Source organism: Labeo rohita, chromosome 25 (genome assembly GCF_022985175.1).
Source record: "Labeo rohita strain BAU-BD-2019 chromosome 25, IGBB_LRoh.1.0, whole genome shotgun sequence".
Lineage (NCBI taxonomy): Eukaryota > Metazoa > Chordata > Actinopteri > Cypriniformes > Cyprinidae > Labeo > Labeo rohita.
The window spans coordinates 13,187,661-13,204,656 of NC_066893.1; the positions used below are offsets into that span (position 1 = coordinate 13,187,661).

Consider the following 16,996-nt stretch of genomic DNA (forward strand, 5'->3'; position numbering starts at 1 on the left):
TATTTCGGTTAATTGCAGCATGATATTATGCCATGACGCAGAACCTGATTGTACCAAGTACGACATGTTCCTGGATCAACATCTTTGTTGACCCTGGAACAACATTATGATTAACCAATCAGATTTGAAAAAACAGTTTATAGTTTTTGTGAAGTTCAGGCTTGCAATCAGTGTTTGGTGCTTGTACATCAGTGTCATTCATCTATCATTTCCTCTGATTTTAGGGATTACTCATGGGTAAGGTTAGGTCTAGGTGTATGGATGTTGTAAGATTACATTTTTGTATTAAAATGTTGTTCCATGGTCAACAAAATATGTTGACCCAGGAACACATCTAACTCAGCAAAATCAGGACGTGCATGCCATGACAGCTATCCCATGAACGTGATAATTTCCATGCACATTAAGCGGCCAATACCTGGCAGGAGGCGATGTGGTATAAATTATTTCTTGGGTTAGAGGACAGCGAGCAGGTGGAAGCACTGTCTTATTGTAATGTGAGCTGCCCTCGTCACACCTCATTCTTCCTGAGAGGTGACACTCCAAGAGATATATAGTGAATTACCACCTGCCATGTGTCCTGGATTTATTTTTAGGCATTATGGCCAGATGATGAGAGGCCAAATGCAAGAAGTCCTTGTCTTTAAATGGCTTTGTACACTCTCAGAAAAAAAGACACAAAAGCTGTCACTGCGTAGGTAACTTTTAGGTTCGAAAATATGTATTTTTGAGGTCCCAATATGGACTCTGTTGGTACAAATGTGTGTCTTTTGAAAAGGTACCACCCCAATGAAAGCTTTTGTACTTATTTTTCTGGGAGTGTATTGTGTTCAGAAAACTGCAATATGCATTATTATTTTATTTTTTATTATATTTTTCTGGACGGCAGTATAATTCTAGCTGGCCCTTTAAGAGATCAAGAAAATAGGATAGAATAAAAAAATTATATGCGAATTATATATTTAAGCTACAAGGTTTTTTTGTTTGTTTGTTTGTGTGTCTGTAGTCCAGTTACAGTCTTCATCTCTCTTCTCTATTGTGACGTTTATCCATGTGATGGGACTTTTTTTGTCTGTCTGGATTTGATTGGATCGTTATATCATTGTTGTTTGTTTATTGTTTTGATCCCATGTGAGCAACCGTTTTCCACCACCAAATAAAAAAAGAAATTGCATAATTCTGATATTGTATCCTTTTTTTTTTCTCAGAATTCACAGACAGGGCTTAAAGGAGAAGTCCACTTCCAGAACAACAATTTACAAATAATTTACTCACCCCCTTGTCATCCAAGATGTTCATGTCTTTCTGTCTTCACTCGTGAAGAAATTATGGTTTTTGAGGAAAACATTTCAGCATTTTTCTCCATATAATGGATTTCATTGGTGCAACGATTTTGAACTTCCGAAATGTAGTTTAAATGCAGCTTCAAAGAGCTCTAAATGATCCCAGCCGAAGAAGAAGGGTCTTATCTAGCGAAACGATCAGTCATTTTTTTTGGAAAATAATTTTTTTTAATACTTTTTAAGCACAAAAGCTCGTGTAGCACAGGATCTGGGATGCGCGTTTACAACGCTATGTACTATTGAATCACGTCGAAAGGTCACGCGAAACGTAGGCGGAACTACAGACCTGGCGGAACTAAACGCTTTTTTTGCAAACAAAAAGGTACAACAATGTCCTCCTCTCAAGTTGTAGGAGAAAATAAGATGGAGTTTTTCACCATATTCAATACACAGACGATGAACTTACATGTGATTCATAGTAGTGATGGGAAGTTTGGATCATTTTACCAACTCGGACCTTTGAGTCTCATTTAAGCAAAATGAATGAATCTTTTTTTGAGTCATTTCAGTCATTTTAGCAAAATATAATTCAAATGTTACGTGTTACTTCCCTAACACATCTACTGCTTACACAAATGTCGATCACACTACAAACAAGACAAAACTTGTCTTGTCAAAGAAACAGAAAAGATTAATTCATTGTTTACCTGGGTCTTTAGTCTATGATTATCTCACCTCACTTCTTATCTGACAAGTTTTCAGGTTCGTTCATCTTATGGGGCTGTCACGTGATGAACGAACGACTCGAAAAACCCGAAGACTCGAAACAGGTGAACTAATTCCAGTACAGAACCTAATAGGATGGTGTGCATGCGCGACTGAACGAATCACTCCCCGAGACGACTCGTTCTTCCCGAGTCACATTAAAGATTCGTTCAAGAATCATTCAAGAACGAGCCATCACTAATTCGTAGCATTATGGACGCACATCCCAGAGCCTGTGCTACACAGGCTTTTGTGCTTAAAAAATATACAAATTTTTATTTTTCGAAAAAAATTACCGATCGTTTCATTAGATAAGACCCTTCTTCCTCGGCTGGGATCATATAGAGCCATTTTAAGCTGCATTTAAACTACATTTTGGAAGTTTAAAATCGAGGCACCAATGAAGTCCATTATATGGAGAAAAATCCTGAAATGTTTTCCTCAAAAACCATAATTTCTTTATGACTGTAGACAAAAAGACATGAACATCTTGGATGACAAGGGGGTGAGTAAATTATTTGTAAATTGTTGTTCTGGAAGTGGAGTTCTCCTTTAAGACTAATTGCGAGATATAGACTAAAAAAGAAGTAAAAATAACTCATAACAGAAAATTCAATAGAAAATCATAAAAAATGTAGAAACCTTTCCTCTCACAATTATTACTTTTTTCTCAGAATTACTAGATATAAACTCAGAATTGCGAGATATAGACTCTAACAAAAAAGTTTAAAAAAAAAACTCATAAAAGAAAATGTCATCGAAAAACATAAATAACATTTAGAAAATTTTCATTTCACAATTTTTTTTTTCCTCAGAATTACGAGATATAAACTCAGAATTGCAAGATACAGACTCTAAAAAAAAGTAAAAAATAATTTATATAACAGAAAATGACATTAAAAAACATAGAAACTATTCATCTCACAATCATTACTTTTTTCCCTTCAGAATTACGAGATATAAAATCAAGATTGCAAGATACAGACTCTAAAAAAAATAAAAAAAAAAAAAAAAAAAAAGATCATATAACAGAAAATTACATTGAAAAAAAAACTGAAAAAACTGAGAAACTTTTCATCTCACAATTATTACTTTTTTCCCTCAGAATTACGAGATATAAACTCAGAATTGTGAGATATAGACTCTAAGATAAAAGTAAAACAATAACTCATATCATATAAAATGTCATAGAAAAACATTAAAAATTTGAGAAAAAAAAAAGAGAAACTTTTATATCCCACAGTTACTAGTTTTCTTCCTCAGAATTGCAGGATTTAAACTCAGAATTGCAAGTCACTGACTCTTAGAAAAATTGGAATGGCAGGATTTCAGTTAGTCTACTAAAGATTGTTTTTAGGACATTTTAATAACCCAAATTAGTGATTTAGTTTGAAAATCTTTTAAAGTGCATGTATGTTTTTTAAGTTTCACTAATTTACAAATATTGTTGATTGATGTTGAAACAACTGAAGGTGTTCCCAGGGCACAGCAGTTGTGTTATGTCTGTTATGAAGTGAGGTCAAGTAGATAAAAGTGCATGGCAAGGTCAGATCCTGTTACATTTAGGGCTGTTGTATCCAAACATTTCCAGAGGTCTTCTGATCTGAACTCCTAACAGTCAGTCCTTGTTGCATTTTTTTTTTAAAAGGGGCAAAATATTTAGTCTTTCATTGATATGCTTTATTTTTAAGACAGAAAATGGGCTCAGCATCACAGAAACAGACATCAAGTAGACATCAAGTAAGTTTGAGACACTGTTTTCTCATCTAAGTAACTTATATATGCAGTTTCTCTAACATCAAATATTAAACTATAATCCTAAACTATTATTAATGTAAGATATTTGTATTTGTATTATATCAACTTGCATTGATTTATACAGTCATTTTAAGAAGTTTTTGAACTCTGATGTAGTTGTGCACCTGTAAGAAAACAAATAAAAATCAGTGCTTAAAGTCTAGCTAAGATATTTGAAGTAAGACATTCTTAACCTAAAAAAAGATCTTTCAAATACAAACCATGGACCATGAAGTATTTATCCTCTATTGTCCAGCATCAAACAGCTTCTTCCTGCCCTCCATTCCTGACATGGCTTCCACATTCTTACGCCAGTCAGTCACCTCTTCTTTCTGTGAGAGGAACAGGTGTACAACAGGTATGTGTCAATATAGCTCAAAAAACATAGGGATTAACACTCAGTATTGTATTTCTTTTCCCTTAAAATGTCACATGACCTACCTTCTCCTCTTCTTTCTTGACCGTCTTGAGATTAGCTTTGAAATCCACAGACTCTTTGACCCTGGAGCCCAGAAGAGCACCCAACATGGCATCGGCAGAGATCTTCACCCTCTTCAATGCAGGTCTCTTCATTTTACCTCTAAGTTCGGTAATCTTGATGTTCAGATCTGAAATCTGAAGCAGACACGTGCATTTGTTATAGTGGATCAACGTAAAGTTAAATCTAGTGTATTTCCATTCAATCTAAAAAGATGGTTTAGTACCTCCTTTTCATTTTTGGTCACCTTGGCCGAGATGTCATACCTCTCTTCATCTACAACATCAATCTTCTGATGCAGATCTCTGCAGAGAGCCTGAAAACAGAGTATTGGATCAATGCTATTTCTAGCAGATGAAGTCACTAAAGCTACAATACTTTACATTTTCCAACATTTGTTATATTGCATACAGATTGCAATATAATCCTTAATAATCTTACAAATGTACTTTTTATTAATGAAAAGATATTTTTAATGAATTAGGAAATAATAAAAACAAAATATACAGAATAAAACTGAAATTACGAAAATAAAGTCTAAATTATAAAAATCTAAAATATGAATAAAGTTTAAATATTTCGAGAATAAATTTGAAATGTTTCATGAATAAAGTCAAAATGTTGGGAGCACCAGGAGAAGTTGCCAGACCACCGGAATTTATCTGAATATATGTGGGATTATTAGCAGAAATCATACCATGTGTTATATTTGCAGGGACAGTATGCTTGGTAATCATATTTCACATCTTCGATTGCATTCGATTGCATTAGGCCTAATTGTAGTGCACCAGCCACCCAATAATAGCAATAAGCTTTGTGCTTTTGGTACTTTTAATATAAAACAGAGTCTCAGCTTTCAGAATCTGTCAGTTTTATAGTGAAATACAAACAATGCATCTTGCAATAATGTGTTTTTCATGCTCTTTGATTGCTGTATTCATGTGAATCAATCGTCTTTTCGATTACAATAAATGAGACATTCGTTTCATTAAATTATACTGTTTTCTTTGGGAAATTCCATTACCTACTCCGCAAAAATGTGGTGTCCAATCTTTCATTCCTCACATGTATTTATTAAAAACAACAATAAAACGTTCTAAAGGTTGAAGTGGACTCCAACTCATTAACATACGATATATCGTTGTCTGACTATTCACAAGCTACTACTTATACTAATTATAATAACTAAATATAAATAACTAATTAGAAATGTGTTTTCCTCTTTATTTCTAGTTTATAGCACGATATAAACGTAAAGCAATATCAGAAGGAATGAAAAAACAGTATAGCCTAATTTAATGAAACAAATGTCTCAATGTAATCAGAAAGATGACTAAGGCGAATAAAGTGATCTGTCACACCACATTAAAGAGCGTGAAAATTTGTATGCGCAAGAATATACTCTCAGAATATTATAACTTTAATCTCGTATTTGCTACAAATTAATTCTTCTTCTAATTTTGACTTTGTTTTCAAACTATTTTGACTGTATTCTCAAAACATTTCAGCTTTATTCTCGTAATTTTGACTTTATTCTTGAAATATTTCGACTTTATTTTTGAAACACTTTAACTTTATTCTCGTAATTTTGGCTTTATTCTAAAAACATTTCAGCTTTATTCTCATAATTTTGATTTAAAAAAAAAAAAAAAAAAATTACAAGTATAAAGTCTAAATATTTCGAGAATAAAGTCAAATGTTTTAACTTTATTCTTGTAATTTTTACCTAATTCTCAAAATATTTTGACTTTATTATCATAATTTTGTCTTTATTCCCGACATATTTCAACTTTATTCTCATAATATTTTGACTTTATTCTCGTAATTTCAACTTTATTCTCAAAATATGATGACTTTAATCTCGTAATCTTAGATTTTTCAAAAAAAATTAACGTGGCACTATAACGGCATTGTAAAAAAGTAGTTTGCACCAGCTGAGTTAATAATTTGTTAATAATTATAAGTCTTTAATAATAATTAAAAAAAATAAATACATAAAAAACTCTACTTATCTATCTATAAATATGAATGTACGTATATTTAACTTTTATGTTTTTTTATTTAATCAAAAATATTATTTTAAAAAGTTTTTAAAATATTTTTACCTGAAGCTCTTGAACAGACAGACCAGACAGCTGTAGAGGTGGCACTCTCTCACGCAAGGTGGTCTCTCTCTCCCTCTGCTTCTCTTCTTTTTCAGTCACAAGCATAGAGGTTGCCTTCTTCAGGAGCTTGGTCTGAAGCAAAACATGTCTGAAGGTATTTTTAAATGTATCATCTTTATATATTAATTATATCTTCTCTGTAAAACGAACAGAACCAAATACCTTTAAGAACAACCTCCTGGATGCTGTAATCTTAGATTTGGGTCGCTGCAAGAATTAAGCATGATTGGATTATCTAAAAAAAAAAAGTAAATTATATTGCCATATAAAAAAGTTAAAGTAATAAAATCTACTTACCTGTCTAAATTGGCAATTTTCAATTTGTTGTTAATGAAAAGAAATAAAAGAAGGCATGTTTTAAAAATGTGCACTTACAGCAAGATAGCAAATATAGATATTAACAGCTTAAAAGAGTGAATACTTACGACTCAGACATTGTGAGCTTCTAAGTGCTTCCTTTTAATGACTAAACTGGTGCAAATCACTAGTCAAAGTTGGAAATATAAAGATTGGTGACTGATAACCACAAATATTATTGCTAAATACATGTCTAAAAATCACACATAATTCACTTCACAAGCATTTTGGAAGTACATGACACAACAAACAATGCATTATAAATTTTTAGCACCTATTCTCAACATCACACACAAATATGATCCTGATGGATATCAGCCCTCAAGAAAAAAACAAAAAAGCAAATCTCATTTGTTTCTCCTAGACAGCAATGTGATTAAATGAGGTGCAAGCAAATTGAGACTTTTGGATATCATACAACTTCAGCAACCAGCCATGTGCCATCAAAATTTTTAAAGATCTTGATCTATGCTATGCATGAATTAGATGTCATTGGTTATATCTCATGGGTAATTTTGTTATATTTAGAGCAATTGCAAGCATTGGTTTTTACGGTTAACGGTGCCAAATAGTTCATACCTGTTCCTCCAAAGACCGCTCCAAGGCAATGTCAACGTGACAATATCAGTGCGCAAGAAAACCCAGGCAAATTTTATGGCCTCTTTGGCTTCCTCTGAGTGGCTCACTAAAATAGACTTGAAGCCTTACACCCTGAGGCTCGTTTTACTCAGCACCGTTGAGACACAATTCCACACATTGTCCACTGCCAGTCACTCTGTTTTCCATTGTTTGACCCTACAAGGCAGAAGAGGCTTTGCTCAAGTCTGCCAGTAGCTCTATGACCTTTATCGCAACTCTGAAAGTGACTACAGAGCCTAGCTAGCTTGAATTAATCACCAATAAAAACAAGCTGGATAACTTCAATCAGCAGTTTAATATGGAACAACATGAACATATGAATTACGGTATTTGTTATTTCTTTACATTTTGTACTCATACAATGGTAGGTTCCCAAAGGGTTTCCATATAGTGAGAAATACAAATAAACGATACTGTCGTTACATTTGATTTGGGTAAATATACACACAGCATGTGGTAACTTAAAACCAGTCATGCACTTTCAAGGAGCACAACCAAGTGCAGCAATGCATTTCAAGGACAGTGTTTGTTTTGCAAGGGAACTGCATGGTGACACAACGTTTTTCTTTGTCGCATGGGGTCATTTAATTTTGGAATGCCATTACATTGCAGTTTTTACTTCTAGCAGCGTGTTAGAGACATATTTTGTTCCTGAACAGCACTATTTCACAATATTGCATACAATTCATTTCCAGTCTGATTCTCATGCATACATTATGTATTTAACATCATACACAGAAGCATCACATTTAGTTTCAGGTATAAACACATTTGTACAGACTGTCCACAGATTGCAGCAAAGAACAACTGGTAAAGACACACTAAGTCCTAAGGTCACCTACAAAAACACTTAAACCCTATGAACATTATGAACAGTTTTTGTGTTGTTTAATTGACATCAAATTTGTACGCCTTGGATTTTCTTGCTTCAAACCATGTATTTTGGAAGCTTTCTCATCTTGGTTCACATTTCTTTGATTTCTTGAGAAGTAAACAACGTCAACTTTCAATCGAAATGCTTGTTTTTTTTTACAGCAGCACGGGTAAATGTGTTTACTTTGTAACTTTTTTATTGTCCGGCATCAAACAGCTTCTTCCTGCCCTCCATTCCTGACATGGCCTCCACATTCTTACGCCAGTCAGTCACCTCTTCTTTCTATAAATGGGACGAATAGATAAAAATAGGTTTAGAATGAGCTTTGATTTATTTAAATTACGGATGAATTTGTAGTGCCAAAAGGCTGAAACTGAGATAAACTGCATTACCTTCTCTTCTTCTTTTTTTACTGTCTTCAGGTTGGCTTTGAAATCTGCCTTTGATGACATTTTGGATTCAGTCAGTGCATCGAGCTTGGCATCGTGTGACTTCTTAACCCTCTTCAGTTTGGTTCGTTGCTTTGTACCCTTCATTTCCCAAATCTTCTGGGTCAAGGATTGGATCTAAAATGGACCATAATGATGGTAAGTTGTGAAACAGTTGTTTTGATGTCAGTTTTGCATTTATTCGAGAGCAGGGTTAAAAAAATAATAGAAAAAAATAATTATTGAAAAAAATATATAAAAAACAGTAATTGAAATAAAGCTTAAATAAGATAAATATAAATACAGCTGAGGTCAAAAGTTTTCATACACCTTGCAGAATCTAAAAATGTTAATTATTTTACCCAAATAAGAGAGATCATACAAATTGCATGTTATTATTTATTTAGCACTGGCCTGGATAAGATATTTCACATAAAAGATGTTTATGTATAGTCCACAAGAGAAAATAATAGTTGAATTTATAAAAATGATGCTGTTCAAAAGTTTACATACACTTGATTTCTAATACTGTGCTGTTACCTGAATGATTTCTTTAGTGACTGTTGTTTATGAGTCAATCCCAAGGCAATGAGAACGTGACAATGTCAGTGCACAAGAAAACCCAGGCAAATTTTATGGCCTCTTTGGCCTCCTCTGAGTGGCTTACTAAAATAGACTTTGAGATCCATCTTTTTATAATGAGGACAACTGAGGGACCCATATACAACTATTACAGAAGGTTCGAATTTGAAGATCAGGGTAAATGTAACTTATTTTGTCTTCTGGGAAACATGCAAGTATTTTCTGTAGCTTCTGAAGGGCAGTACTAAATGAAAAAAATATGATATTTAGGAAAAATAAGAAAAATGGACACATCTTCATTCTGTTCAAAAGTTTACACCCCTGGGACTTAAAGGAGAAGTCCACTTCCAGAACAACAATTTACAGATAATGTGCTCACCCCCTTAATAATACAATTTATATACTTGTTAATGTCAAAGGCTCATCTTGTCTTACTCTCCCTGATTTCTGTGTATTCTAGCTCAAGACAGTTAGGGTATGTCGAAAAACTCCAACCGTATTTTCTCTCTCAACTTCAAAATCGCCCTATATCGCTGTTTTACCTTTTTTGTTAAGGGTGTTTGATCTTTGCATGTTTACTTTGCAAAGACTGGGTTGGTACTTCTGCAGCATATTTAAATTGTGTTTTTTTAATGAAAATAACCAACCGTTTCGCTAGATAAGACCCTTCTTTCTCAGCTGGGAAAGTCCATTTCCAGAAAAACAATTTACAGATAATGTAATCGCCCCCTCGTCATCCAAGATGTTCATGTCTTTCTTTCTTCAGTCGTAAAGAAATTATGTTTTTTGAGGAAAACATTTCAGTATTTTTCTCCATATAATGGACTGATATGGTGCCCCGAGTTTGAACTTCGAAAATGCAGTTTAAATGTGGCTTCAAACGATCCCAGATGCAGTTGTAAACAATCCCAGCCTAGGAAAGAGGGTCTTATCTAGTGAAAACGATAGGTTATTTTCATAAAAATAATACAATTTATATACTTTTTAATGTCAAACGCTCATCTTGTCTTGGATGGAGAAAAATCCTGAAATGTTTCTCTCAAAAAACACAATTTCTTTACGACTGAAGAAAGAAAGACATAAACATAAACTTGGATGACAAGAGGGTGAGTACATTATCTGTAAATTGTTGTTCTGGAAGTGGACTTCTCCTTTAATGCATAATTTTTCCTTCTGGAGCATCAGTGAACATTTAAACCTTCTGTAATAGTTGCATGTGTTTTAATAGACATTGTGAAGGTATTTAATTATTTTCATGTTCCCGGGATTCAAACACGTAATCTTATCATTGTTACAGTGTGTGCACACCAAACACAAAGCAATTATTTGCATTGTGTTACTCACTCTAGTTTACTCGTGGGATGTTTTTCGCATCACTTGCACAAACAAAAACATAAAAAAACATTTTCTGATACAACTGGATGTGTTAAATTGGACATAAGCTCTTCGCTGATTGGCTTGCGCAACAGCACATCATGTGAATTTTCTACTTGAGTTGCGCTTGCGCATAAAACGTGATTGAGACGTATATTGCATGTTCACCGAAATCACCCAGTGAAATTCATGTCTATTTTGCGTTTTTACATTGGCTTTCTATGTACTCACATTAATAATTAAATTTGCTTTTGGTGTGAACACAGCATTAGCGAGGTTATGGGTTCGAATCCCAGTTTGAATACAAACTTAATAACATACTTTATTTACTAGAACTGATAGGATAGGACAGATCAGAACTGACAGGCAGCAAAGTGAGAGAGAGATAGGGAGTGGGATCAGAAAAGGTCCTCAAATTGGGATTCGAACTCGGGACACCCATAACGCAATGGCGCTGTATGTTGGCAGGCTGCCCACAAGGCTATCAGCGCCAACAAACTGCAGGATCTTAACACTTGTTAACATTTCTATTCACGATTAAACTACTGCTTAATCTTTCGTTTGTATTTCTAAAAGTGGTCTCGTGTCACAAAACCATTACCTCTTTTTCATTTTTAGCCACTTTTATTTCAAGGTCGTATCGAGCCTCGTCAACGACATCAATCTTGCGGTGAAGCTCTTTGCAAAGTTCCTAAAAAAACATTAAAGACATTCATGAATATAGTATATATTTATTTCTCTATGTTGCTGGTGCAGAAATGTTTATTTAAGAAATTACCTGAAGCTCCTGTGCAGACAGACCAGATAGTTTGAGAGGAGGAACCCTCTCATTAAGAGTCTCGTCCCTTTCTCGTCTGTTCTGCTCTTTCTCAGCTGCCAGCATAGATGTGGCCTTCTTCAGTAATTTGCTCTGTAACGTAACAGCGTTGATATGACTATAAAGTTCCAGCAGATTAGCACATAGCTTAGCACACTGTTAGCATAGCCAGCCATTTCAACATGGATTTTAGTCTTGCCTTTCATTACTTTATGGATAATAAATATGAGCATGTGTTCACTAAAAAATAGTTTGGGGTTGGAAAGTTTTACTTATGAAGGCTCTCAGAAATACAGTAAAAACAGTAATACTGTGAAATAATATTAAGATTTAAAATGGCTGTTTTCTATTTGAATATATTTTAAAATGTAATTTATTTCTGTGATGCAAAGCTGAATTTTCTTCATCATTACTCCAGTCTTCACCGTCACATGATCCTTCAGAAATGCTTCTAATATGCTAAATTATTGTTGAAAACACATTTTTAATATTAAATGTAAATATTTTGTATTATAAATGTATTCAGTGTCACTTTTGATAAATTGAATGCATCCTTGCTGAATAAAAGTATTATTTTATTAATATTAATAATTGAATTTCTTTAAAAAAAAACTAGTAACCCTTTATTAACTTATTAAACAGTTATATTTTATTAAAAAGCAAACAGACAACTTACTTTTAAGAGCAGCCGCCTTGTGGCAGTATACTTTGATTTTTTCTGAAAAACAATACAAGTCATGTTTAATCTCTCTGAATTATTTTTACAAAACGTATGAATTATGGTATATCTTGCCAAAACTTACCGGTCTACAAAAACGAAGCACAGAGCGAAGCAACAAGGAAAAAAAGAAACACCCAAATGGATTAACAAATAAGATCAATACGTCCATTTTACACATTTTAATAATAAGATTTTCAAAATACATACCCTTCAGACATGATTATTTCTCTGTGTGGATGCTGAAAAGTAAAAAAGGGAAGTGTTTATAAAGCCATCACACATAATATCGCATTATATGTTCCATTTCCCAAGTTGGAAAATGGATATCCATGTATGTAATCCTAAATGTCTTTCAGGTGATGATATCATTCAGTGTGTATGTATGAATTTGTGCGTCAGATTTGCGTCGCTAGGAAACATTCTTACAGTCCACACATAGAACATAGTCTGGAAAGGTGACGAGTGCCAACTATTTGAAAGGCGGACGAGTCACAATGTGGAGGAAAATTTAATTTGGGGCCCTCGTGTCCAAAGAACACTGTTTATATAAAGCACTGGTGCCAAGCGCTCTATCCCTACCTATTCATTGCATTCGTACCTATTGTGCCCGATAAAGCACATGCTTGTTAGTGTTCCCAGCCTGGCTAAATTTGAACATTGCTGCCATTCCTTCATATGGCCCTGTTTCAAGCTCTAGCCTTGAACCTGCTACACTGGTGCTAATGCTTTTTATACAGATCCTGGCCAGAACTCAAGTTTTAGCGGTTATTTAGCGGAACATTGGATCTTGTGTCCACACTTTTCCAAGTCTGACTTAGCCATGAAACAGCTACAGTATTTCATGACACACATTTCGTAAAGCTTTACGAGCCACGACCGTGAAACGTATGTCCTTCAGCGGTTATTTACTGTTATTAAGCTGTATATTAAGATGTTATTTTGAACTGAGTTGTCAGGGTATTTTGAGTGTTTCTTCCACCCCCTCATTCTTGGTAGCCAGAACAATAGCTTTATTTTGAACTATTTTATCAGGATATTTTTAGTCTTTTACTAAAAAGTAAAAATAAATGCAAAGTTAATATTTTTTAATGCATTTTATTTCTAAAAACCCCAACATTTAATTTAATTCTTGGTAGCCAGAGCTCAAGTTTTTGGAAATTATAGCTTTTGTTTTGACTAAATTTGTCAGGGTATTTTGAGTGTTTTGCTAAAAAGTAAAAAAATGCACTGTTAATTTTTTGAATGCATTTTATTTTCAGTACCTCCCAATATTTAATTCTGGGTAGCCAGAACTCAAATTTTTGGAAATTATCGCTTTTGTTTTAACTAAATTTGTCAGGGTATTTTGAGTGTTTTGTTAAAACGTAAAAAAACAAATGCACTGTTAATTTTTTAAACACACTTTATTTCCAAAACCTCCCAATATTTCATTTTTGGTAGCCAGAACTCACGTTTTTGGAAAAGATAGCTTTATTTTATATTTATATTTTGAGTGTTTTGCTAAAAAAAAGGATATTTAAAAAAGCACTCTTAATTTTTTAAAGACATTTTATTTCCAAATTTTCAAATTTTTGGAAAATATATCTTTATTTTGAACTGAACTTTCAGGATTATTTTAGTGTTTTGCTAAAAAGTTAATAAAAATTGCACTGTTCTTTTTTTTCTAATGTTTTTTCTTTTCTTTTTGTTTTTTTTTTTTTTTTTTTGGAAAAGATAGCTTTTATTTGGAACTAAACTGTTTTTTTTTTTTTTTTTTTTTTTTTGGAAAAGCTTTTGTTTTGAACTAATATTTTAAGTGTTTTGCTAAAAATGACACTATTAATTTTTTTCAATGCATTTTCTTTTCTTTTTTTTTTTGGAAAAGATAGCTTTTATTTTGAACTAATATTTTAAGTGTTTTGCTAAAAAGTAAAAAAATGCACTGCTAATTTTTTCCAATGCATTTTTTTTTTTTTGGAAAAGAAGTTTTATTTTAAACTAAATTGTCAGGATATTTTGAGTGTTTTGCTAAATTTAAATAAAATTTAAATAAATAAATGCACTGGTAATTTTTTTTAAATGCATTTTATTAGCCAGAACTTTTTGGAAAAGTGAGCTTTTATTTTGAAGTAAATGTTTAGGATGGTTAGGATATTTTAAGTGTCCAACCCCCCTAAAATTCAATTCTTGGTATTTTTTTTTTTTTTTTTTTTTTGGAAACAATAGCTTTTATTAACTATATTGTTAAAATGCATTTTATTTCCAAAACCTCCAACATTCAATTCTTGGTAGCCAGAAACCAAATTTTTTAAGATTGCTTTTACTTTTATAAATTATCTGTGTATAGTCTTTTATGCTAATAAGATTCCAAACCAAAACAACATTCAACTTGCGTATGGCTAATTCGTACTTAAACGCGACAAGTTCAGATGCGTTTTCTTGTTCATGACTCAACAGAGCGAATTATACATCAATATTTTTTTCAGACTCATGAGTGCTTAAGTGCAAGACAAACCATCTGAGAACTGTTTTCATTGCCTAATTGGTTCTGCAAGTCAAATCTCTGACAAGTCATGAACATTGTATCTTGTATCCACACTTCTCCCAGTCTAAGCTAGCCGTGAAACAGCTACAGTATTTCATAACACACATTCCGTAAAGTTGACACAAGCAGCATTGTGTCAAGCTCTGTCACAAGCGTTTGCTGATCCCTGCGGGGAGCCGCGGCCGTGAAATGAGAGAATGTAGCATGTATGTGCATCTATTGTCCAACTGTGAAGGTGTTATTGTGATTATCTCTAAAGTCTAAATGTGTGCTGTAAATCTACAAGCAATAAACAGACCATACAGTACAAATCCCCTCAAATGTGTAGCAATAAAGTCAATATGCTTAAGTATTTATTACAGCTTAGCTTGCAGGACTTACCTTGAACTAGGAGGCTGTCAGGGCAGGATGAGCTGTGCGGTGCCGTCGAAGAAGAATAAACGTTTTATGTTTTTCGTGAAGGATTTATGGCTTGAATCCTGCGTGTGAATGGCTCACTAAAATAGACCCCCGTTACGTCTCTTGTACTCACGTGTGCAAATATCTGGGCAATTTGTTCTCCACCTTCCTCAATGGCATTTGCACTGAACGGGGTGTGTCTGTCCTCTAGGACAGGGACATACACATTTCCAAATGACACACACTAGCGTAGGGGTCATGGACTTCAGTTCTCTCTGGTCTATTGCACTAGTAAAGTAGCAACTTGTAATTAGGATTATTATCATTAAAACTAAAGCAATTAAAGGCATTTTTTGTCTATTAAAATATAGCTGAAATAAAGTATAAATAAAAAAACTTTAAGTTGAAACACTGAAATGATTAACTTTAAATAAATAAATACATCAAAGTGAAGTGAACTTAGTAATTTTTAAAATGGCAAAAGCACAAAATTACTAAAATGCAAACTTATATTAAAATGAAAACTGAAAAAAAACCCATATATTACGAAATTCAGTTAAATTGGCAACACTTTACATTAAGGTTCCACTTTGTTAACATTAGTTGACTATATTAACATGAATTAACAAGAAAATATTTTTAAAGCATTTATTAATCTTATTAAATTAATGTTAAAGAAATGTTTGTTTCAACATTTAATAATACATTATCTAAAGCTGTATCTGTTAATAGTATTTAATGGTCCTGAGGTAACATGAGCTTGCAATTATAGTTTTATTTTTACAGATGTAACATCAACAATGATTAGTTAATACCATAACAAATGTATTGCTCATTGTTAATGTTAGTTAACGCATTAACTAATGTTACCTAATGGGATTTTATCGTAAAATGTTTATATTTAATAACTTTAGTTCATTTAATTTAAAAATATTTAATTTAATTTTATAAATTTAATTTAATTCATTTAAAAATTAATTTTATTTAAAAATATTAGTTTTTATTTTAAATTTAATTAATTTTTAATTTTTAATAGCACAGTAACTTTGTTTACAGTAAATTTGACTAAATTTTAATCAAATGTAAGCATCAACTAATGTTACCTTATGGGACCTTATTGTAAAATGTTACAATTTAATTACATTTTTAATTTAATACATTTATTTAAATTAATTTCATTTCATTTAAAAAATATTAAATTTAATTTAATTTAAATTTAATAAATAAATGAAATATAATTTAATTATATATATATATATATATATATATATATATATATATATATATATATATATATATTATATATATATACAATTTTAAATTTAGTTTAATTTTATTTAATTTTAATAGCACTGTAACTTTGTTAACTGATGAAATTTGACATGTTACAATGTTACAGTTTCATTACTTTTTTTAATTTAATAACTTTATGTAATTTTATTTCATTTTAAAAAATATTAAAATTGAAATTAAATACATTAATTGAAATTATACATTTAATTTTAAAATATTTAATTTAAATTATAAAATTTATTTAATTTAATTTAAAAATATTAATTTAATTTTAAATTTAGTTCAATTTAATTTAGTCAAATTTAAGCATTAACTAATGTTACCCAGTGGGACCTTATTGTAAAATGTTACAATTTATTTACATTTTAAATTATACATTTAATTGAATTTAAAAATATTTATTTTCATTTTAAATTTAGTTTAGTTTTATTTAATTTTAATAGCACTGTTACTTTGTTCACTGAAAAAAACTGACTAAATTTTACATAAAATTTACATTT

At 32.0% G+C, this 16,996-nt stretch overlaps 2 protein-coding genes across 2 annotated transcripts; both read right to left on the bottom strand.

The window, feature by feature from the left end:
• Nucleotides 1-3,716: 3,716 nt before the first annotated feature.
• On the bottom strand, nucleotides 3,717-6,721 carry LOC127156530 (troponin I, slow skeletal muscle-like). The gene is made up of 6 exons (XM_051099416.1): nucleotides 6,651-6,721; nucleotides 6,429-6,560; nucleotides 4,550-4,639; nucleotides 4,287-4,460; nucleotides 4,067-4,177; nucleotides 3,717-3,970 (listed from the first exon to the last, which is right to left on the bottom strand). Exons 2-5 carry the CDS (start codon nucleotides 6,531-6,533, stop codon nucleotides 4,091-4,093), a joined length of 456 nt encoding a protein of 151 aa, XP_050955373.1. The 5' UTR covers nucleotides 6,534-6,560; nucleotides 6,651-6,721; the 3' UTR covers nucleotides 3,717-3,970; nucleotides 4,067-4,090.
• Nucleotides 6,722-7,760: 1,039 nt separating this feature from the next.
• On the bottom strand, nucleotides 7,761-12,334 carry LOC127156529 (troponin I, slow skeletal muscle-like). Its single transcript, XM_051099415.1, has 5 exons — nucleotides 12,236-12,334; nucleotides 11,521-11,652; nucleotides 11,344-11,433; nucleotides 8,751-8,924; nucleotides 7,761-8,640 (listed from the first exon to the last, which is right to left on the bottom strand). The coding sequence occupies exons 1-5, from the start codon at nucleotides 12,296-12,298 to the stop codon at nucleotides 8,554-8,556; spliced, it is 546 nt and encodes a 181-aa protein (XP_050955372.1). The 5' UTR covers nucleotides 12,299-12,334; the 3' UTR covers nucleotides 7,761-8,553.
• Nucleotides 12,335-16,996: the final 4,662 nt, after the last annotated feature.